Source organism: Schistocerca cancellata, chromosome 6 (assembly GCF_023864275.1).
Source record: "Schistocerca cancellata isolate TAMUIC-IGC-003103 chromosome 6, iqSchCanc2.1, whole genome shotgun sequence".
Taxonomy (NCBI): domain Eukaryota; kingdom Metazoa; phylum Arthropoda; class Insecta; order Orthoptera; family Acrididae; genus Schistocerca; species Schistocerca cancellata.
The window spans coordinates 440,354,811-440,378,588 of NC_064631.1; the positions used below are offsets into that span (position 1 = coordinate 440,354,811).

A 23,778-nucleotide genomic window follows, 5' to 3' on the forward strand; every position below is an offset into this window, starting at 1 on the left:
CGTCACTATGTCAAGCATCACACTACTAATGCTGTATTCGAACATTTCGGGTTTGTTTTTCCTACTCATGCGCATTAATTTACATTTTTCCACCTTTAGAACTAGCTACCAATCATACTAGCAAGAAATTTTGTTTAGGTCGTCTTGTATCCTCGTCTAGTCAATCAACGACAGCTTCCTGAACATCAAAGCATCATCTGCCAACAGGGGCGGAGTTCTGCTCACCCTGCCAGTCAGACCATTTACGTATATAGAAAGTAACAGCGTACTATCCCACTTACCTGGGGCACTCCCAGTCAATCGCCTTGATTTTCCCAACTTATTTTTATTTTTAAAATGATTTTTCCACTTTTCTACGTTCGTTGTCTTAATGGTAACGTGTCAGGCTATGACTAATTGACAGAATATGGATTTAAAAGTCTCTCGTTTGAGCCCAGGTCGGTTCTGCGAATTTTATCTGTTACTTATCACTTTTTTTCACCTGTGTTAATCCTTGTTTATGTGACAAATGCTGAGTTTCGCCTTTGTTCGGGGTCAACGTTGAAATTTATGTCCCCCTAGAACTCAGAGGCTAAGTTAATTCATAGATTGGAGGAAGGCAACGGCATATCGCCTTAAAGGGACCATGCCTTATGAAATATGGGGGCGTTCAAACCATCTTTCGGATTTATGACAGTTTTATTTTAGGAACAAGTGTGTTTTTGCGTATAGCGGAGGTTATTTCACTAATCAATTTCTAATTATTGTTGTTTAAATATCATATCTCACAGAGAAACCTCGTGTGATACTGAAATTGTGTGTTGGAATCCATGTGGTCTATAATCAGCTGGAATATTCCTTAATCGTCACTGACAGATGTTAAAGACTTCATCTGTATGTAAATTCTTTTTAAAATTGCCGAACATCATAGTAACTACTGAGTAATACCCCTCGACGACAGGGGACCGCTGCGAATAATTTTGCTGCAGACGAACTATTAGTTCAGTGAAGGAACTCATCACACAGCTGGGAGAACGAATTGAGATTAACATTTCCGGCCCACTAGCCATGGCTGTCTCGACTGTGCGACAGATTCCCATCGTTCTCAAGACGAAATTGTTGTAACATCTCGTACGAGTACGTCTACAGCTATATACCATAAATATTCCTGTCAAACCCGTGACACAAGGCACTTCTTTGAATATCGTTTGAGAGTTATAGCTATCCTTTGGTGGAGCAGGTGAGAGGAGTTTAATTACTTGTACGACTCAGTATGTGTGTGCGTGAAAAATCTTATCATAGCTTTCACATCTGAAAATGTCGTTTCACTTTTAAACCTATTGCGTATGTTGCTGTTTGCTGACTACATGATATAAGGAACTCAACCAAGTTCCTATAAAACAATGAAATAAGAGCTTGTTACGGGTGCTTACGGTTATGTCAACCAGCGATCGTTAAAATTTTTTGTTACTTCAGCCGATTCGTGCATTTGACACAATATTCAACAACAATCTCCAGTTTGAGGAATCCAGTGTAATTGCTACGCCACTGGTTTTCGCAAATTAGATGAAAATGTTGTAAACCAACAAAAAACTGAGAACGTAGGAAATGAGTTGAGAATTTTTTTAACACAGCATTTCATAACACAACCAATTAAAGTGTGTGCCCGGCAATACGGACAGCACTATGTCGCGTAAGCTTCCGATGAGATACAGAAATATTCGTGTACTCAAGAGAAACTTCAAATGTTATATTACGTAAACAATAAATAGTATTTATTACTTTACTCTCCTGGTAAGAAATACGACAAAACAGAGGTAAACGTACCTTCTGTGCATTGCAAATTACGTAGTTCCATAATTCTGTAACAACACACGCAATCTAGTAGCGCTGCCGTCATTTGCATATTATTTCCTTGTCTCCCTACTTGGCAACCTACATTTCTGTAAACTCTAACTCATGCATTAGGTCTCCTTTATATATGAAAAGGGGAAAAAAACTAGATATAAAAATCTGCTTGCATGTGCAACGGACATCTAGATAACCTAACATAAATCGGCGGCTATTCACCACAACGGTCAACAGAAATTCATAAAACATTACTCCGTAAATGAAATGAGCCTATAGTAAGAGAATAAACAACTACCATCGTCAGAAGTTAATTATGTAACGTTAACAAACCCCATGCACTCTTATAAGTTTTCTATTGCGAGACTAACGCAGTACTATTCTGTGAATAACGTATGATTACTTTTTAATGTTTTTATATTAATTTCACACGCACTGATGGATTCATTCTCTACAAAACCCCGCGTTGACAGTTTGCTAATCCAAGAAAACCATATGCGCATTTCTGGGTACTGATTCCTTCAGCTCCACAAAGAGAGTGGGCTGTACGTGCACCGCAAATACTGTAAGATGGGTTACAAAGAGTAATTTTTATGTTCGATAACTTCTGCCTCTCCAGTTCCATTCACGTTCGGGAAAAAAAAAACGGCATGCCTTCGAACGCGTCCTGCCCTCCCTTATGATCTTATAGTCCAAACGCTGTATCAATGACAGAACAGCTTTTTTTCTTTTTTTGTTTGTTAATCTGCGTGAAGTGCTCTAAATTCAAACCAAGGTGCTAGTGGAGCAAAAATGTGTCCATCCTCCAATGTCTCTGAGAATTCTGAGACGTTTCGTACAGTTACATGCTAGTAGAAAGTCTAAATTTGGTCAATCTCTTCTTCTGGTCAACTTGTAAAAATAAATGCTTAATGCTGCGATACCAGATGAGCTTGTTCCACAATCTTATGCAGCTTCCTTTGCAGAAGCTCTACAATTTTACACAGTTTACCAACGTGTTTCATTGTCTACATCTGTGTTCGTTCCACTTCATATATTCTTAAACGGGTCGGTTTGATAATGGAATAGACTTCAGGATTCTTTCTCCAGTTTGCTGAGTTCCTCAAATTTTAAGTGCCCTGTTATTCACTATACAAAAGGGAAATATTCTCTCAGTTTCTTTCTTACGGAATGATGGAATATTAGGGTTTAACATTCCGATGGCCACTAGGTCATTAAGAGACGGAGCACAACATCGGACTGGGAAAGGAATGGAAATTTGCAGTGCCCTTTTTCAAAGGAACCATTCCTGCATTTGCCTTGAACGATTTACAGAAACTACGGAAAACGTAAACCTGGGTGGCCCTACGCGAATTTCAAATTTCCTGAGGTATAACCGAACAATTCTGACGTCCTAATTACCTGTATTGTCCCCTCTGAAAAAGGTGTGTTCAGTGTCAACGTTACTATATTGCTGCTGTTATTTTATGAGCAAGCAAAGAAACAGATGAACTGTGTCTGCTCGGGCGGACGGACGACATTCATCAATAACTTTCCGTAGTATCTGTAACGTTTCTGTGCTGCGGGATGTTGGCGTGAAGTGCAATTGTTCTTTGTGCCCAGGGAGTTCCACCATATTTGCACAGCTTATGTTGCCCCTTTTACTCTGTTAAACCCCATAAAACCTGTCTTGTCTGGTCGGCAGCGTCTGACAAAACATCTCAGAAGATCCTGTAAATCTCTTCTGCTGCTACGTTTCATCGCCTCGAGGAGAAATGGAAGTGCGTCGAGTGTTCTCACGTGCAGTTCCTGGGGACGACTAAAGGATACTGAAAGTTATATATTGTACTTTTCCTTGCAATATACAAGTAAGAAGCAATGTCGATTACATATTCTAAATATACTCGTATTTCATATAGTTTTTAGTACTTTAACTGCAACAAAACACTAAGATCCGTTCAGAGTCATGTCCCCCTTGTATTAAGCAAGCAGAAAAAAGAAAAAGGGCTCATGAACTTTTTACTAAATTTTAATAAAATCAATACTAACACTACTGAGAAACTGGGCACTGATTCAGCATTGAAGAGTGTAAGCAATGGTGCAGCTTCCCTCAGACTTTAAGACTGTGAGAAATTCTGGAAATAGGGGAGACTGGAAGACAAAAGGGAAAACAAAAACCAAAATAAAAATGGAATAAGAAATATACTGGCGGCGAATACGTAGTTAGGCCGTAAGCAAAATAACGTGGAGGTAGGTGGTGCACGTAGTTGGGCAAATAGGTGGTATATGGACCAAAATGCTGAATTTCAAAAGGTAATAAGACTTAAGATGACCTAATTGAAATTAGGTATCAGAAACCATGTAGTAGCAGCACGGACGCGTACTGTAGGGGACCGTACCGTAACACATAGGAACGTTTGGAACAAGAAGTCATTTGTAACTCCTTTGTAAACCACACGTCGCGGGAAATCATCTTACCGAATGAGCGGTCCAGGCACACAACCATCTCCAACCTCGCCTCCCTCACCGTTTCAGTTCTGTCATTATCTCTCTCTACGTCTGAAACTCCACGGATGCGTTCTTCGAATCTTTCTGGAATAGCAGTCAGAGAGCATAAAATCCGACAAGTAGGGAACCGGTTCAAGTCCTGGTCCGGCACACATCTTTTAATTTGCATGATGTGTCGTAACAGCGGACACTATCTGGGAAGAGAAAAGCTTTTTGAAGTGTCAATATGGGTCGTTTTCACCGTGCGACTGTTATTTGCCATTGTAGTGAAAGGCATTGAGATGCAATCCTTTGCGAATTGTATGTTGTATTAGTCCATGCAATGGGTCATTGTAGGTAACGAGAGCGCTGTGAATCCAGATGTACATTAATCGCATGGTTAGTTGGTACGACTGTTTGGTGAGTACAGACATCAACCGTAATGAAGTTGGTCAGAGCACGAACCACTCGACGGTAGGCATCAACCAGTAGCAACACTGGACAAAAATCAGTCTTGACTGATAGGAATCGTCAACAATGTTCCACACATCGAACAATGAAAAATCAGATTAATATGGTGTATTGGGTTATCCTTACGTTTCCGTCAACAGGTCGTACGCCCAAAGTAGCTTCTGCTTGCTACTCTCCACTGGAGACGCCTCCATGATAGTATATTCTGCTACTTCATGTCATTTAATTCTACCACATGTTACTCTCTGAAGGAATAAGTGCGTACATCAAGTGACTAAGTGATGTTCCAGAACAGATTCTGTCCTACTTCCAACTTAAACAAAAAATTTCCGACACGACGATCTCCATACTTGTGGTTCTGTTCAGACGCAGTTTCAACGTGAATAAAGATTATCTCGTGAGCCCCCTCCACATAATACTGTCAAGTCTCTCTTCCAATACTCGATAATGATTGCCAAAGCCGTACTTAAAGGCAAATTTTTATAATTAGATAATGTAATTTATATTAATTAGCTTCACACGTCGAATAGTATGACAAATCAACCACCACTAACGAGCTTCCAGAATGGGTCTTCAAGTTTACACTATATAAAATTATAGCTTCCTGACGTGGGGCCTAAAGAAATCCATCACCATAACCTGCATGTGCCATTTGAGTGTTCCTAAGTCAGTTGTGGCAAGTGTGAGCAGCTTTCGGTCTCTCCCTTCTAATGTCCATCTCTTACTAATGTGGCGACTCCCTTTGTTCGCCTCCACTCTACAGCAGCACACGAGGCACCGCGCTCGCCAAACACTAGCGGCCAGCAAAGCTACTCTCAGTGCACAGCCACCTTACTCCAGCGCCCACGCTGGTAACTTCCGCCGCGGGTAACCTTTGACTCCCACGCCTTCCGGAAGCCACGCGCTATTAGGTCAGTAACGCACTGGGCAGCCTGGTTGCGGTAGCCTGTAGCCTGACTGGGACAACCTAAATGTTGAGCAGCGAGTTTAGGCAGTCAGCTGGCGGTCAGTTTGCCGTTTGTCTCTTAAGAAACACAAAGCCAAAAAAGATATTGATTTCGTCCTCTGCTTCTGGAGCGGCACAGAAGGCTTATTTTAAAACAATTTTAAGGACCTTCGAAACTACCCCCATTTTTTTTAACTATACAAGAATGTCAGTGCCATCATTCGACAATCTTTTGGAAAACAAATTCTATTGCGGATACTATAATAATGGCGTGTGACGAAGGCCTCCCGTCGGGTAGACCGCTCGCCTGGTGCAAGTCTTTCGATTTGACGCCTCTTCGGCGACTTGCGCGTCGATGGGGATGAAATGATGATGAGTAGGACAACACAACACCCAGTCCATGAGCGGAGGAAATCTCCGACCCAGCCGGGAATCGAACCTGGGCCCTTAGGATTGTCAATCTGTCGCGCTGACCACTCAACTACCGGGGGGGAGGGGGGGGGAGGGGGGCGGACATTGTGGATACTGATACTCGTGTGCGAGCTTGTATAACTCCAGAAGAAAAACTTTATTACTTTCAGACGGGTTTATCTTTAATATTTGAAAATATTGAAGTGTCTAGTGGTAAAACGATGACTGTCACAATTTACTTATTTCTTTCCTGAAACAAAAACCAAGTGCTTCTAAAAGTAAAATTACGTGGCAATAACTCCGAACACATACGGCACTTACTGATAATGGTCGCACGGATGAGAAACTTACAATTAAAATTAACGGCAGGAAAATTCAAAAATTGTGAAGGAATTACTCAAATGTCGTCGTTTTCTTCCATGGCCCTACAGTTTACACGTTACGAACTTGAAAATGGATACATTCACAGAACAGAAATGAGTCTGAAAATTATCTTAATGTTAAATACTAAATTTTAACAACATTTGAAAATAATTTTAATGTTAAATTCCTTTTAGCACTAATTCCTCAAACAGGTCAAGTATTTCAGAATTATGAGTTGATACAGTTTAGTCACCTGCTGGTAACAGCTCATCATATTCCGCGGCAGCCGATCTGAATCAGATTCTTGGTTCCTTTCACGCTCCTCCCTCACTGCGATACTCCGTTGTTGTGTATCAACCCGTCTCCGTTAGTTTTCTGCTTCTCTCTGGTAACAAGTGAACGAATTTGTACGCTACCGTCCCCATCGTTACTTTCGACAATGTCTGCTTCACCCAGGCTAGCTTGAGTTGTATTGTTTAATACAGTTTCCTCAAGAAACTATAACTGTTCGCAATACACATAAGAGCTTTTACGCGAAGCTCCTGGTCCACCTTTAGCACTTAATTCCCTGTTGAAATTTACTTTTGCTGTAGAAATTTAACTGCAAAAAATGTCTCGATTGGCGCCACAGGGATCAATTTTGGCGTCATTATCTCCTCAAACGTCATATTTGGTATTTCCTGCCGTCTTGGCATCATGTTCTTCTGTATTCTTTGCAAGACACATCGCAGGCTGCTTATTGGCTTTAAATTTTAAGAATAAATTTCTCCGCATTGAAAGTCATCGCGAAGTTTATTCCTGGACGCAAACAAGGTCTGGTTGTTGCTTCGACCAGGTCGCGGCGACCGTTTTTCTCCACGTGACAGCCTGATCACAACTGGCTGCGCGCAGCCAGTCGGCAGCCGTGCCATCCCACGTGTTCTAATGACTGCCGCAGCCAGGAAATCCTGACTGCCTAGTGCGCGGGCTTCAATGAACCGTGAGTTGTTTTATTGGCTGCCGCAGCCAGGCTGTCTAGTGCGTTACAGCTCTTAACCGCCACAAGACCGAATCTTCGCTCCTGCTTCAGCAACGACCTCCCGACTGCGCCCTCCGCACGACGATCACTGAAGTTTCATATTCGGGACCAGTTTACCGTAGTTTTTCACAGTCCGATGTGCAAAAGGTATTCTGCTTCGTCTTTCGCCCCCAGTTTTGAGCTGCGATTTCTGAGAAGACCTCACGGTTCCGCAGTAAATTCTGATACCGAACGCCCGGTTCGTTCCCGCAGTATCAGCGCTGCATTAAAAAGCGAGAGCAGTAGTTACACGAAAGCACCAGAATTACCAGGCAACTATTTCGCCCGTTACATGTCCGGCCATTTTTGCACCCCTCTGCCACCAAGCATGCACAGACAAATTCCGTTCCGACCGTTGTCTCTCTTCACCGTCAGATGAGCCCGTTTCACTCCACAACTTAAATATCTCCTCTTTTTACTATCCGCACCTTTTGCTATGCTGTTATGCGCAATCCACAAACGCTACCCAGTGAACCTACGATCCACCCGAAAGCATCAGGCTTCTTATACTACAGTGATTTCAATTTAATATCTCTTAGTGTTTATTTCTGGAACTACAAGATATGAACATTGTCCCAACGACATCTTTCACGACGGTTTTATCCAGCGGTTACGTATGTTGCCGTAGCACGAGACCTAAAGTGCCAGACGTTTCTCGTCAAACGCCGTAATTTGTTGCTAACGCTTACCTTGCTTCTAAACTACACTTCCACGAGCCAAGGCTGCATAATCCCGTAAACTAGATTAATTACTCTCCTAACTTCCTGTTTTGTTGTATCGGGATCTCTGGAACAAAGTTATTACTTCAGTCAAAAATCAACCTTAAATTTCATTTCTGTGCCCGTGAGATCATGCGGACCAGCTTATGTGTTCCTTTCAGCGTACTTTCTGTTATTTATCTACTTGCTTAAATTTACGTAAGCTCAAAAGCGTGCTTGCGGCGCTAGAACACGCATCTGATTTCGGTAGTGCTAAGTCACTAGTAATAAAAAAGGAAACCATGTCGTTCCTTCACTACTAATAGCGTACTGTCTTCAGAAAAAAAGGGGGAAACACGAGGGGAGAGGGAGATATGAATTGCATGGCTTGTCAGTAACATACCAAAATGGACTGAGCTTATCATCCCCATGGGACGAAAGGATCATCATCACAGTCTCATGTGATCTTATTTCATGAGACACTGTGTAAATATTAACTGTTTAATTCAGTATGCGTCCTATGATTATGAAATTAACGATCCCAACCCTCTGCCCCTTACTGGCGAAAAGGTGGTGGTGAAAATGTTGCTTACCATAAAGATCCGAACTGGTTATCTCTCAGCAAAGCGCCACCTCACGATAAGTGTCTGCTGCTTCGGCTACGAAAGAATCTATCTACTCCTCTGACATGCCTCTAACCAGCAGTTTCGTTTCTGTTTAACGGACTACGTTATAAGAACCGACATTCATTCATAACCGTGTTGACGTTTTCTGTTCAGTTTTAGTCTTTTTTCTGATGTCTAAACTTTTTAGGTTATGCTTTGTGTCCTGTTATCACACTTTAGAGTAGTATAAAGGCTAATTGCAGTTGCACTGTAAAACTCTATAGTTGATTTTCCTTTTGTTTAAATTCAGAAAGTACTATTTAGACGTACAGTACTTCATACCTCATCAAATTGGGACTGGTGCCATTCTCATAGCCTTACTATCCATTAAGTACAACTTCTTGCATTTAAATTTCTGCAGTTTCTTAACGGCATTCCCTTCAGCATCCATATCCATTCCATTAGCTTGCCGAAGATGATAATTACGTGTTCTGATAACTTATTTTCAATCTCACTTTGCTATAACCTTCCAGTTTTCGCATAATGTGGCTGGAGTGTATAGCATCAGCTGCAGTTATCTAGCGATCAATCTCTGGGAATAACGTAGGAACAAGTGAAAACTGTAATGCTATTGTTGTCTGATTCACGTCTTATGTTTCAGCTCGTGTTACTCAGCTGGCGAAGGAAGATAACACTTGGATGCGAAGTAACTGACTACTCAAACCATCCAGACTCTGTAAAGGTAAGGAACTGATGTAACGATGTCCCTTTCAATGTATCAGCTACAGCAACGCCATCATTAATATTAAGGTTCAAAGCAATTACGCATCTGCTCCATATAAAAGTGAAAAAAAACTAGCCTCCTGGACTTAAAGCTACCACCACCACTTAAAAATTCGCTGTGTTGTAAAGTCATGACGTTACAGTAGCGAGCTAGACTAGGGTTGGGGTTAGAAACCGGACACCTGAAATCAACAGATAATCTGCAAAACCTTTGAAGAATTTGGAATGAATAGACGGAGGCTTGTGTGGAAGAATAGTGCGCTGCTCAAGATTTGTGTATGGTGAAGCCGATAAAAAGCTGCTCTGGTTCCAAATCACGTTAATTAACTACATCAGTGAAGTTTCGAGAAGACACTTTCCGTCTTCTGGAGAAGTGCCGCTGCCATCAGAATATCTTCACAGTGACGTCAAGTCTATTACACCACTATTCATTATTCCCAAGGTATAAGTATTCGGATTAGAGCACCAGCTTGCACTAAACCCGTGACTACCAGCTCCCCAAGTTTTATTCAGGGCGTTGACCTTTCTGATAATGTGTGGAAACTGAAGCATTCAGAATTCAAGTGTTCGACAGCTCTAAGACGCCCATTCATAATGTGCAACAATCATTGCAAAAGTAAGAGACAAATGGTGTGACGAAATAACAGCGCTTCAGTACGTTTAGTTTTCAGTTTGCAATCCTTTACTAACGGTTCCATAGTTATCTGTCAATGTCATTACTTTGAGAGTATCAAATTCCTTGAGCTGCTGACTTTAATTCCAGAGCAATAGTCTGCTCTGGACGCAGTTAAGCTAGTTGAGTATAGCAAACAAAGCAGATCATCCTCCTTATCTTTCAATAGACATGCTAAACTAGTAAAGCAACTGTTTTTCTGTGGCTGTATTAAGTCAGCTATTGACGGTGAGAAGAGTGCATTACGCTGCTAGGCATCAAGACCGAAAAAAAAAAAAAAGTAAACAGACTTCGACGTAGCATCGCCGTCCAGTTCCTTAGGGCAGGAATGGGGAAGGAAAATTGCAGTGGCCTTTTCCGGACAACAATCTCACAAAGGAAGCGGCATGATACATAAAAATTGTAAATAGTGTACAATGTATCTTATTTCGTTCAATATCTTAGGTTGGTGCGTAAGTTTATAGCGTTATTCCATGCTTTTAATAACCACAACAGGCTGTTGGATACAGAGCGAAAAAGGTAAAAATCTGAGCGCGCAAGATCAGGTGAAAAGGTAGATGCAGAATGACTTCGCAACCCAACTCCGGTATCGTTTTTTTTTTTTTTTTTTTTTTTTTTTTTTTGCAGTATCAGAATGCGGACGAGCATTATCGTGGAGTAACACCACTCACCACTTCAAGCAGTCTTTCTGGCCGATGAGTGATAGTTACACCCTAAGGAAGTGATTCGTAGTACACCACACTGTAGCTGTCACACAAGATGCAGAACATTATCTTTTGTGGATGCGTTTTTGCAAAGGGACTTGCTGCTCTGTTTAGACTCAACCATTCCTCCCTTTTCCTTATGTTAGCATATAAAAACAATTTTTCGTCACCTGTAACGTCACAGAATAGGAGCGGTCGGTGTTGTTCACGAGCCAATTGATGAAGAGCAAGCAGAGATGCACATATGGACACCCGCTGATTCTTGTGATTTTGGCTTAGTGCATGCGTCACCCATATACGTCTGATTTTTGAACCTTCCCCATTGCATGTAAATGGCGCAGGGTGGTGAATGATCACAGTTCATCGCATTTACCAGTTCTGAAGTATACTCAGGGGGATCGTTGTGTCTTAATGCGTTTAAAATATGTTCATCAAACCCATTAGGTCTTTCTGAACGTGGAATGTCACTAACGTTGAAACGGTTTCTTAAAACGAGAATATAATTTTCTTGCCGAGCTCTGTCCAATGGCAATATCCCCATATACGGCGCGAATGTTTCCGGCTGCGTCCCCTGCTGTAACCCTCTGCTGTACTCAAAGAGAAGAATATGTCGGAAATGTACCGATTTTTCCACCTGACACTCAATTTTCTAGCGTCTACAGCTCACTCACTATGTTCAAGCGACAAAATGAGAGTATGTAAACTGAAATAGCAAACAGTGGACTACCAATAAGACATGGCAATCGATAAATAAAACCATAGCAACCGGAATAATGTAAAACAAAAATCCTACGAACTTATGCACAAATCTAATAATTTTCTATACTGCTTGCTGAGACAACAGTAGATACAGATTTTGGAGTCACTGACATTTTTAACCACGGAGACTCACGTAACAGTTATAGTTCCTTAAGCCATGAAAGTGATATCCCGGTGCAAAATTGTCGCTGTATCAGGTATCATGACTTAATATTCTGTCAACGACGAGGTTATTACAGAGAGCGCACAGTCTCTGAGATGACAAATATGGAGACAGAACTAGGCCGTGCCCTCCTCAAACAAAACATCTCGGCATTGTCCGTATCGACTAAGGGATCTCGTGGAAGCCTAAATCTGGAGGTGGTTTGCAATTGAAGGGGTGAGGGAAGAAAGTCCTAAGTCTCAATTTAGTAAGGATTAGTTTGTTCATGCTACCTATTGCTTATTCGAATGCATCATAAGCTCGTAACGAATAACTCCACGTGAGCCGCTAGAAAGAACTGTCTTCTATATAAACCTGATTTGTGGAACTGTATTTATGTTCTTGTCTGTGAATTTAACCAAGCGTATAAAACGCAGTAAATACGATCTTATGTGGTAACACTTTCTTCTGTCTACCCCTTCAGTCTGAAATTTACTACTCCACAGAGTAACCTCTAAGCCACCTCGTTCAGTGTTTACCAGATAGATATTGTGGTGAACAACTTACGCTTTAACGCAATGGTTCTGCGTAAAGTGTGACACAGTTTGCTTCGTGACAGATGGTTGCAGAAAAGGCTCCAAGCACGAGCCACAGGTTAATATGTCCATTTCATCTTGTACAGTATGCACACTCTGTAGGCGAAAGATCATCGGTTGTTTTCAAGTCTAGATTCCAGGAGACAAAAGTTTACTACAACAGCATTCTATGACACCGCTCAGAGACGGGTTATTACTTTTTGTGTACCTTGCAGCTCAACGAGTACTATCAAACAGGATTGTGAATGTGGCACTAACCAAGATACAACATCGCAGTAACATTTAAAAACTGATATGTTTGTTAACATTGGTCGACAACTTTCTACTTCTTGGTTGATGGATACGAAAGTAACTATTGGGTGTTTACCATAGATCCATAATGCTCCAATTTATGCGGAAGTATAGCGTGGTCAACACAATCAAATGTTTCTGTTTCGTGAAGACGGATATCAATAGCTCTCTCTAGCTTCTTATTTAGCCTTGCAAGTACCTAACATACAAAACAATAAATTGTATCTTTTATTGCTGCCTCCTTCCTGCATCCAAACTTTGGCAGCGGTCGGGGAGACCATCCACAGTTGTCACATCTGACATGTTGCAGCGGGCTGATGATGTATTTGCGAGGACAGACGCATTCGTGGAAGACATTTAGAGGACGATGAGGAGGTGATTCACACACTTCCGCCACCAGAACAAGGATTGGTACCGACAGGTCATACGCGCCCTTTTTTTGCGCTGGATGAAGGCCATAGAACGGGATGGAGATTACGTGGAAAAATAGGGTGTGTAGATAGAATACCATTCTTTCGTGTGTGTAATTCTCACTTACATCGATTTAAAGTTTATTCAATTATGTAATTGCTTGTATCTACAGCTACATAGCTCTTAAGTCTCAAAACACTATCTTGTGAATGTCTTGAATTCTAGGCAAGTTAAACTTTCACTCGTACAGACAACCACAGACAGGAAGTAATTATGAAACAGGGTACACAATTCTGACGGATCACAGTTTCAGTCTCTCACAGGAGAGACGTTCTATGTTGTGCAATAATTCTGTTCTGATAATTTTTTCATAACTGATCGGGTTGTGTCTAACACCATGTCTTGTGGCGTAAAAGAGGCCAAAAGTTCATCTAAATGTGAAGTATCGCCAACATCTCTCACGCCAAAGAAGGATCCTTCCTCATTTTTGACACAGACAAGTAACACAGGATATGATCAGCCATTCAACTAAAGTTAACTACGAAAAGGAAGATTAGAATCTGCTGAAGAGAGACTGTAATGCGGCTCCATCAGCATTCGCGTACTGTGTTGTACCGCTGTGCCAAATCGTTTAGACCCAAACCGAGCTAATACGACTGGATGTTTTGAGGTTTCCGTTCTCCTTCGCTGAAATGCGATTCAGTTACCGATGCGCGCAACGGTTCAGCATCATAACGCATACATCGCTGTATTGGCTGCTTTTGTGGCAGTGAAGCGAATCACGTAGCCTATGCCTGCTCTGCTCGTATCAAAAACCTCTCCTCATCACTCGGAGGCTCGAGTGTTTGTAATAAGACTTACTTATCAACTGATGATTATGCTCTGTTTGCGTTTGGTGTATCTGCGTCATAGAGAAGTGGACGGGCATTTCCCCAGGCAGGCGTGGGAAATCGCCTATAAACCCAACTTAGTGTCAATTGTGTATCCGGCCAACCATCTTTTATACAGCGTGTGGATTCGATTTTTATCCCTCCACCTAGCTACAGCTTTATCAGAATAAATAAAACTGTACTTACAGGAAAACGTGATCTGTACGACTTCGGACGCACAGACTGCAGCATTCACAACGAATATATGTTTATAAACACTTGGACACTGAGGCGATCGCGAAGATCTCGCTTTCGCAAATGGTAAGTAGCTTTAAAGTGTCGTTTCAGTTTATTCTAACATGGTTACATCATTCGGAAGAATATAAAATTACATTTCGAACAGCAAATATACTACAATAACGCGATGTCTAGTGTTTTGCTATGTAGAGCGGCAGAACGATGCGACTGTTAAGCTTTCTTCGGAGTGGCCGCTCCACAGCTGCTGGTGTCTGAAAACTCTCAAAATACACTTCGATACTGCTGCTGCTACCAGAAGAGATGCACAGCAAACTCTGAACAGTCAGCGAAGAAGCAGCGCTCAATGACTCATGGCGTACGAAGGATAACAGAGCCTTCTTGTTCAACTACATCGTCGCCAATCAATAACTGTAAGCAATGACAATCACAAAATATGTAAGCGTATCCGCAACTAGCACATAATTATATCTAACCGCGGGGAAGGTACATGTCACAGAATAGTTCATTTTAGAAGATCACTCACAGAACGCTTGTCGATCGATTTTAGATTACAGTGTGCATCAATATGGGACTTCTGTCAAGTTGGACTAACGGAAGAGATCAAAACATTCGAGGAAAGCTATACAGTCTTTAAAGAGCGTGAAGTTCAAATTCAAATTGCTCTGAGCACTATGGGACTTAACTTCTGTGGTCATCAGCCCCCTAGAACTTAGAACTACTTAAACCTAACCAAGCTAAGGACATCACACACATCCATGCCCGAGGCAGGATTCGAACCTGCGACCGTAGCGGTCGCGCGGATCCAGACTATAGCGCCTAGAACCGCTCGGCCACCCCGGCCGGCTAAAGGGCGTGAAGGTTAGCGCGAAGTACCACAGAAGCGATCAATAATCTTCAGTATGAAGCGCTAGAAGAGGCTGGGCGACACAAAAAGGTTTACTTTTAAAGTCGAGACCTGACGTTACAATAAGAGTCAAATACATTACTTCGTCTCACACCATGGTTCACGAAATTAACATAATTTGAGAAATATCAGGATTCTATGTGAACGTGCGGAGATGTATGTTTCCTGTGGTCTGCAGGCGAATGAAATACGGAGGAAGAGCTGTGATAAGGAGCGGGGGGGGGGGGGGGGGGGACAAATTCATCAACAGCGAGGCCCACGAGAAAGACAGGCTGCAGCGCGCAAGTCACAAAGGTAGGCCTGAGCTCGCTCGCTCAACTCGGTAGACAAACTGCGTTTCTACATTCGTTAGCTCATAATTAGGTATTTACGCACAAACGAGAATTTAATATTTTACTGAAATCCTCTGTTGTGGAGTCTTACTGTTTATCAGTCATACAATGGTTGGAAATCCACTGATCTACTAATACTTTGTTATGGCTGTACTGCGTACAATAAAATTGCAATCATGCCGAAATGATTATCGGTTGCGTGAGGCACCACATCTTCTAGGAAATGAGGACTGATAAGCAAGAGAGACTTAATGCTATAAACAAGCTTTTATACCATATACATCGAGCACGTAACTTACAGCATACTGCCAAGTTGTGTATTTGTTGTAGCACTAGTAATCAGGAAGACTTCATAACAGCAGGTTCCAGTAGAAGATGCAATCTTCGTTTGTACGTACACACCTAGTTATGAGTTAACAGGTGTGGAAACGTAGTTTGCTGAGTTGAGCGAGTTCAGCTCTACCCTCGTGAGGTACTCGCCACGGCCTGTCTTTCTCGTGGGCCTCGATCCACATTATATTACATACGCTTGCCCTCCAACAAACGTCGTAAGGTAACATACTCAGTCGTACGTAGAAAGGTTGGTTGTTTAGTTTAAAAGAGGGGGAGGGGGGGAGGGTAGGTCATCGATCCCTCGTTCCGATTAAAACATTTTCACGAGAGTGGGAGTAAAATAATCGAGACATACAGAACACAGCTGGAAGAAAGGAGAAAACCACAAGAATGACAGAAGGGCAACAAACAGTAAAATGGACAAAATCGGACAAGAAACCACAGACAGATGCAAGAAACATGTAGAAGAGATCAAAACAAGAGAGCGCATTACCATGGCTGGCTGACCATGAGAATAAAAAGGAGAAGCCACCCACTCTGCAACACATTAAAACCTCCACCCTAAAAGCACTAGGGTGGAGGATACAGAGGAACAAAGGACATGCGCTACAACTTAGATCAAATGATAAATCCCACCCTCACGAATAAAACGTAAAACTAAAGCTGCTGTTGAGGCATCGTCGCCCAACACTGAAGGTAGGGTGTTGGGAAAGTTAGAAGTCCGCCGAAGAGCGGCTAAAAGTGGGCAGTCCCGCAAGAGGTGGACGACCGTCATTTGTGAGCCACAGCGACACCGAGGTGAGCCCTCGCGATGGAAGTGGTAGAAAGACGTAGAAGACGTAGAAAGCATTGGTGGCAAGAAGTCAAAACTAGCTGCACTGCTGTGGCCGCCAAATGCGGCATGTAGTGAAAAGCTCATTAGTTAGGTATAACACAACGTTTTAAGCAGATCGTTTAGAAAGATGATGACTCATTCATATTCACTGCGTTGGATTACGTGCAATAAGTAGAGGAGGATCTAAAAATTCCAACGAAGTCGGGAATAATTATGCATTTCAATGCTCCGTGCAGCACAATTTAAAAATGAACACAGTACGCAAAAGAGAACAATTTCTAATACGGCGCTAATTCTCTAAAACCCTATGTTCTTCCATTTACAGGAAATGCTAAATGCTGACCGCTAGTGAGCTCTCGAAAAGATGCAAATGAAGGAAATATTTTCAGAAAGGGAACTGTATCAAACCATTACCTTCCTACTGTCCCCAGTTCCTAGTCTAGAAGCAGTCGCCGCTGTCTCCGGATCTCGTGGTCCCAGATTCGATTCTGACCGATTCGACGCGCAAATCGCCAAAGCGGCGTTAAATAGGAAGACTTGCAACAGGCGGCAGAACTGCCACAGACGCCGTCTCGATGCCAATAACGCGATACCGTCATTTCATTTATCTTCCTACGGATAACTATGACTTTATACAATGGCGACAGGAGAAGAGGAGGCGACCAACGCATACTGATCTAAGTCTGAATAATTTCGTGCAAGGAAAAAACATACGACTCCAAGAGATAAATACTTTCTGAAAAATTATTCGCTTTAATCCAAAATAATTTACTCGTACTTTATTGCTAGTACGTTCGTAAGTAGAACAGAGATTAAAACACTTCTTGTTAAAAAGCGTACTAGTTTGTACAATTTTAAGGCGAACACAATTGGGGCAGCTTGTCGCAAAACTTCATAGTTTAAGTGCTGTGTATAAGCCAGATTGGTCCTCATAGGAAGTTGACATAATTATTTTACTATGCATAGTGATATCAATGAATGTGACTGATTTGATGTGAACGGATCCATTCTAGAAATAAGACGAACAAAGCGTTACATTATGTTTTATAGCTCAGCACCAAAATATTCCGTTTACTAAACTGAAGAACTGTTAAGCTACTTTCAAAATTTCAATGGAATATTGTAATTAAAAAAGTATTATCTGCGACAACAATATACGAAAAGGTCAATCTCTTCAATATCGTTGGTAAGGGCGGTACACATTTTCTTAATCTTAAAGAAATTTGCCAATTCTAACAACTGATAGTATCAACCTGAGAATAAAATTTTCCTGGTTTAATGCACACCGGAGGCACAAACAATGGAAATATCCGAAGTTAAATAATAGTAATAAAAAAAAAGGAGATTCCACAAAAGCCTTGCCGATCCCATTCATTTTCGGAATCAGTTACTTGACACGATACAATTTCTCATCTATCCATCTACCAATTCGTGGCAGCATCCTCGTATAAGACACTATTTCGGACCAGCATTCCGGGGAGAATTTCTTCATTCTTTATGGTTCAAACCACAAAAATATGAATGGAGAATCCATGAGGTTTCCTAGTTAGTGAGCTATCCGACAGCTCAACGCGACGAAGCCTACTCATTTACAGAAGATCTTATTAAACAAGCCAGTGTGGAGATGGTGAGTTATATGTTATGTAAAAACTAGCAAAAAGCAGCGATATCTCATTTTCGAATGACATCGTACCTCAACGCAAAAATTGAGTACCAATACGATATTATAAGTATCCGGTCTCCGGACACCTCTATGTATTGCGGAACGGATCACTAGATGTCACGAGAAGCGGACCGCCCGTATAAACCGAAGCCGGGAGTATTGCGTTGTCAGCGGAGAAGCAATAATCAGAATGGGCCGGCGAGGTAAGCACAGTAACACTGAACGTGGACTACTTAATGTCAACTGAATAAGAAATCCGTTAAGTACTTTTCAGTTCATCTGCTGCTACTTGAGTCGACGGTTAGTGATGTGATTCTGAAATGGAAACGCGAAGGAACAACCTATCTAAGCTAAGATAAGGCAGACCTAATGTACCGACGGACCATGACAGCCAAGCACTGGGCGGCGGTCGTAGAAAAACCGTATGAAATCAGTGAAAGCTCTCACTCTTGAGTCCAGAAGTGCTACCAGCATTCCAGCAAGCACAAGGACTGTGCGTAGGGAGTTAAAAAGAAGGCGTTACAGTGGTCGAGCAGATCCTCAGTTATACAGGGTGTTACAAAAAGGTACGGCCAAACATTCAGGAAGCATTCCTCACACACAAAGAAAGAAAATATGTTATGTGGACATGTGTCCTGAAAAGCTTACTTTCCATGTTAGAGCTCATTTTATTACTTCTCTTCCAATTCCATTAATCATGGAATGGAAACACACAGCAACAGAACGTACCAACGTGACTTCAAACACTTTGTTACAGGAAATGTTCAAAATCTCCTCCGTTTGCGAGGATACATGCAACCACCCTCCGTCGCATGGAATTCCTGATGCGCTGATGCAGCCCTGGAGAATGGCGTGTTGTATCACAGCCGTCCACAATACGAGCACGAAGAGTCTCTACATTTGGTACCGGGGTTGCGTAGACAAGAGCTTTCAAATGCCCCATAAATGAAAGTCAAGGAGGGTTGAGGTAAGGAGAGCGTGGAGGCCATGGAATTGGTCCGCCTCTACCAATCCATCGGTCACCGAATCTGTTGTTGAGCAGCGTACGAACACTTCGACTGAAATGTACAGGAGCTCCATCGTGCATGAACCACATGTTGTGTCGTACTTGTAAAGGCACATGTTCTAGCAGCACAGGTAGAGTATCCCGTATGAAATCATGATAACGTGCTCCATTGAGCAGTACATACTGACGAAGCTAAAATGAGCTCTAACATGGAAATTAAGCGTTCCCAGACACATGTCCACATAACATCTTTTCTTTATTTGTGTGTGAGGAATGTTAACTGAAAGTTTGGCCGTACCTTTTTGTAACACCCTGTATATTTCTGTTGTCACTGTGAGGTAAGGAGTAGGTGGTGTTACAATATGGGTGTCTTAATGGTCCAACAGATCCTGTCATTGTGGAGTAAGGAGTACATAGCTTTATGGTATGGGTGTCATTTTCATGGTTTTGGTGTGAGTTCTTTATTACGCTTGAGAAAGCCATATCTGTATAAGGATATGAACACGTTTTAGAGCAACGTGTACTGTGTACAGTAAAAATAGTTTGCAGCCGATGATTGACAGCATCAGTATTATAATGTACTCCGCCTTAAAGCAGAATATACAAAGCAATGTGGACAGCAACATTCCTAAAATGGACTGGCCTGCCCAGAGTCCCGACCTAAACCTAACTCTTTTGTGTTAAGTTAGAATGTCGACTTCGCTCCAGACCCCAGCGTTCAACATTAACTCCTATGGTTTCGCCTCTTTGTGAAGAACGGGCTCCCGTTCCTCCACGGACATTCAGAAACCTCACTGTAAGCGAGCCCTCATTAATAGGTATAAAGATGCGTTTAATCAGATAGTGTATACGGAATGAACTTACTTTTCGTCTCAAACCACGCAAATTTTCATTACAAACTGATGAATATAAAGAAGTAGATGGATTCGCATTACGAACTGCAGTCATTGGATATCTTTACGAAAACGCATTATCCGAGGATCTTTTATGCAAATATCCCCATATACGTGAAATATTTGAGCCTTTAAATTCTTTTTTTGAACAGAATAGAACACCATGGGACAACTGCATTGAAATCTGTACCGATTGGCATATTTTATGGAGGTGTGGAGCTCAAAAATACCGCCGAAAACTGCTCTAGCAGCCACTGCATAATCCCAGGCAGACACTTCCAAAGAAAAAGATTATCCCTTAATTATACGAAGAGTCTTGACGAGTCCATCAAAATTATTAACTTTATAAAATCTTAGCCACTAAATGATGGTTTATTTCGAAGACTATCTGAGTCTGCACCTAGCCCTTCTTTTACATACTGAGGTTAGACGGTTATATGGAACAGACACACCAGTATATATTTTTGAGCTAAGGGATGAGGTGCTTGGTTTTACTGTAGAATACAATTTCAAATTGAAAGGTGGATTATTTAATAGAAATCAGGTGCTTCGAATTGACTACTTAGAAGACATATTAATAAATGACAGATTTTAACTTTGACCTTCAAAAGGCAAACGAGTATTGTATTTACTGCTCATGCAAAAATTCTTGCTTAAAAAAACAGAATTGTGGTGAAATTCTTGCTCTCCAGCGAGTATGAGTGCTTCCCAACAATAAAAGGCTTTTTAGAACAGAAGCGATTGTTGTAGATTATTCACTATGTGAAGGGTTCCTCATATGAACAGCAGATATACATATTAATAGTTGGTTAAAAACTCGTTTATTGTCCACGCACGCCTTTCTACAGTGTCAGCAGAAAAATACGAAACTTTTATTCATCATTAGGAGAAAAAATATATAAATATTTAATAAGTAAAAACAAAAAATAATTAAAATTCTAGTGCAGTTTAAAAAATAAATATCCTGAACTGTCGCGAGAGGTCATGATGGTTCAAAATGGCTCTGAGCACTATGGGACTTAGCATCTTAGGTCATCAGTCCCCTAGAACTTAGAACTACTTAAACCTAACTAACCTAAGGACATCACACAACATCCAGCCATCACGAGGCAGAAAAAATCCCGGACCCCGCCGGGAATCAAACCCGGGAACCCGGGCGTGGGAAGCGAAAACGCTACCGCACGACCACGAGATGCGGACATCATGATGGTACTTTCGCTATTTGTAACTACATGTACTTGCGAAACAGGGTTCGCAGCTCATGTGGCGAGAAAAAGAAGTACCGCAGCAGACTGTCGACATGTCATGGGAATACAACTTTCGTCCATAAGAACTGTTATTAGAACGTTTTGGTTCAGTTTGATAGTACTTATTTTTAAACAAATTTTATTTGAGAATTGTTATTTTCGTTGCAAATAATCCAATAATCCATTCACAGAATGTAGCAAAACATACTTTAGAAACAAAGTAGGGGACCCCCGATAAAAGTGGGGATAAAAGGGATTCCACTTATCGAAAAGATTAAGAAACGTTGGTATAGACGCATGCACAATAAATTGAAATTAACTCTTCGACAATTACCACCATCACCTTCATCGAAACAAAAACTGTTCGCTACTGACGAAGATGGAAGTAGTCATCCGCAAGTTGTTTCACGTTACACTGAATGCAAAGTTCCACGAATGTCTTTCATGTAATTTCTGAATGATTGCCTTGTTGCCTTGCAACACTAAAAATCTATTTTTTTTTCTTCCCGCGAAAAAATGATTGTCTCAGTAACAATTTTCTCTGATGTAGTTCATTGCATTTCGAAGCCCACGTGCTTGAGACGTAAGTGTGTTGTGTGCTCATGCAACTGTATATAGAACTTCGTTTCCTATGTTTCAGCTCGTGTCGGTGTTCTGGTATGGAATGATCGTACGCATGGCTGACCTCACAGAGACGGTAAGCACGTCATATCTCCGGCGTGAAGTGGCTATCTCCATACTTGATAAGCTATAAATAATAATGAAATGTTACTACCAGTTCAGCTTTACCCTCACGCAAGGGAGTAGAGAATAAGCGAAGGCTGAGTCGTGCCCTGAACTTCGATGGAAATTTTCACTGCTGGGTCGGTAATACGTGAGCTACTGTAACACTAATGTAAAAAAAAGTTAAGCATAATCAAAAATTATCAAAGAGCGAGTAGGACTAGCGCTCTGAGGGTTCGCTAAAAACTTTATTCTGTGTATAGACAGTTCACCTATCCCGAAATCACGAACCCTACGATTTCTCCTGCATGTTATCGACATCAATACTGGCAAGATATCGGTCCTTGGAGTTTCAAGACTTTCGACAATGATTTAATTTTACGTGATATAACTACAAATTAGCTATTTTATGATTTTTTCCTTTGCTTGAATCGTAAAACCTTGCTTCTTGCCAAATTTCATGGTTCTAGATAGACGGGAAGTGCCCCTATTGGTTTCGATGAGTGAGTTTGCGAGTATCAAAATATGTGAGATAAATGACCGTATCTTTTGATTGTACCGACTTCGACAGCAGCTAGAATCGAATGAACAATCCGGTCCATGAAGAATTAATCTCGACCAAGTGGGCCTCTGAAAAATAGCGCACGTATCTGCAGCAGCAGCACCCCCCCCCCCCCAACCAACCACATGACAGGAAACTGTTCTTTTCCTTCTGAAGGATGAACGACAGTAGTACTTCGCAGAAACATTCCACCACTCATTCACAGTTTTATATCCATTATAAACGGTCCTGGCTTAGTAATGCCTTGACTGCGACACACCTAACACTTTCGGGTCATACTTATATAGACGGATTATTTTTTCTATACTCTTAACATAAAGTAGTTGGGATATAAAATCCCCGGTGAGCCCGCAGGCAGAGTGCATAGTGAGGTTCCAGGTGCCTTTCTCTCTGGACAACAGATATTTGACAGAACGCTAAAAGTGAGAACTGCCTATGACAACAGTGAATTATACATTCATTTCCGAACACTATTTCCCTATCTCAAAGTACTCAGTTTAGGATCATCCTCCATCTTCATAATTTGTACCCGAAAGATTTGGGACATTAACAAAGCTCTACGACTCCGATACAATGCGAACTCCTGAGAGATAGTACTCTGAAGATTGCTGCTTGTCATACGTTGTTGGCTTTCGTAGTGGAGCTAGGGCCAGATATTGTCCATGTCGTGAAATATTTGTCTTCGCCGATTTTTTTAATTCACGGTTGTCTCAGGACCATCGGCAAGGTGTGCTAGACCATGTTCATGAAATGCGAGGAATGTAACTAGCAAAATACGAGAAAGTTTTAAATAATGTATTTCTTGCATTTCATCGTAAACTTCACCAACAGGCTGTAGTCTCCACTCACAGAAAATACGAACGAAAGTGAAATATAATAGGTGTGACGCACAGCTTGTTAGATTTAAATCATGCACCTATGCCAAGCAGGGATTTCCTACAGAAGGCATA

The 23,778-nt window shown here is 41.6% G+C and overlaps 2 protein-coding genes across 3 annotated transcripts in view; one reads left to right on the forward strand and one right to left on the reverse strand.

Annotated features, from left to right (window-relative positions):
- Positions 1–23,778, reverse strand: part of LOC126190687 (oxysterol-binding protein-related protein 9-like) — a 528,891-nt gene that overhangs the window by 468,767 nt on the left and 36,346 nt on the right.
- LOC126190688 (elongation of very long chain fatty acids protein AAEL008004-like) overlaps positions 1–23,778 on the forward strand; it is a 132,604-nt gene that overhangs the window by 104,332 nt on the left and 4,494 nt on the right. For both annotated transcript variants that reach the window (XM_049931147.1, XM_049931148.1), the window contains 2 exons: positions 9,506–9,586; positions 22,184–22,240. In XM_049931147.1, coding sequence (XP_049787104.1) covers positions 9,506–9,586; positions 22,184–22,240 — 138 coding nt within the window. The remainder of the gene's footprint in view (positions 1–9,505; positions 9,587–22,183; positions 22,241–23,778) is intronic.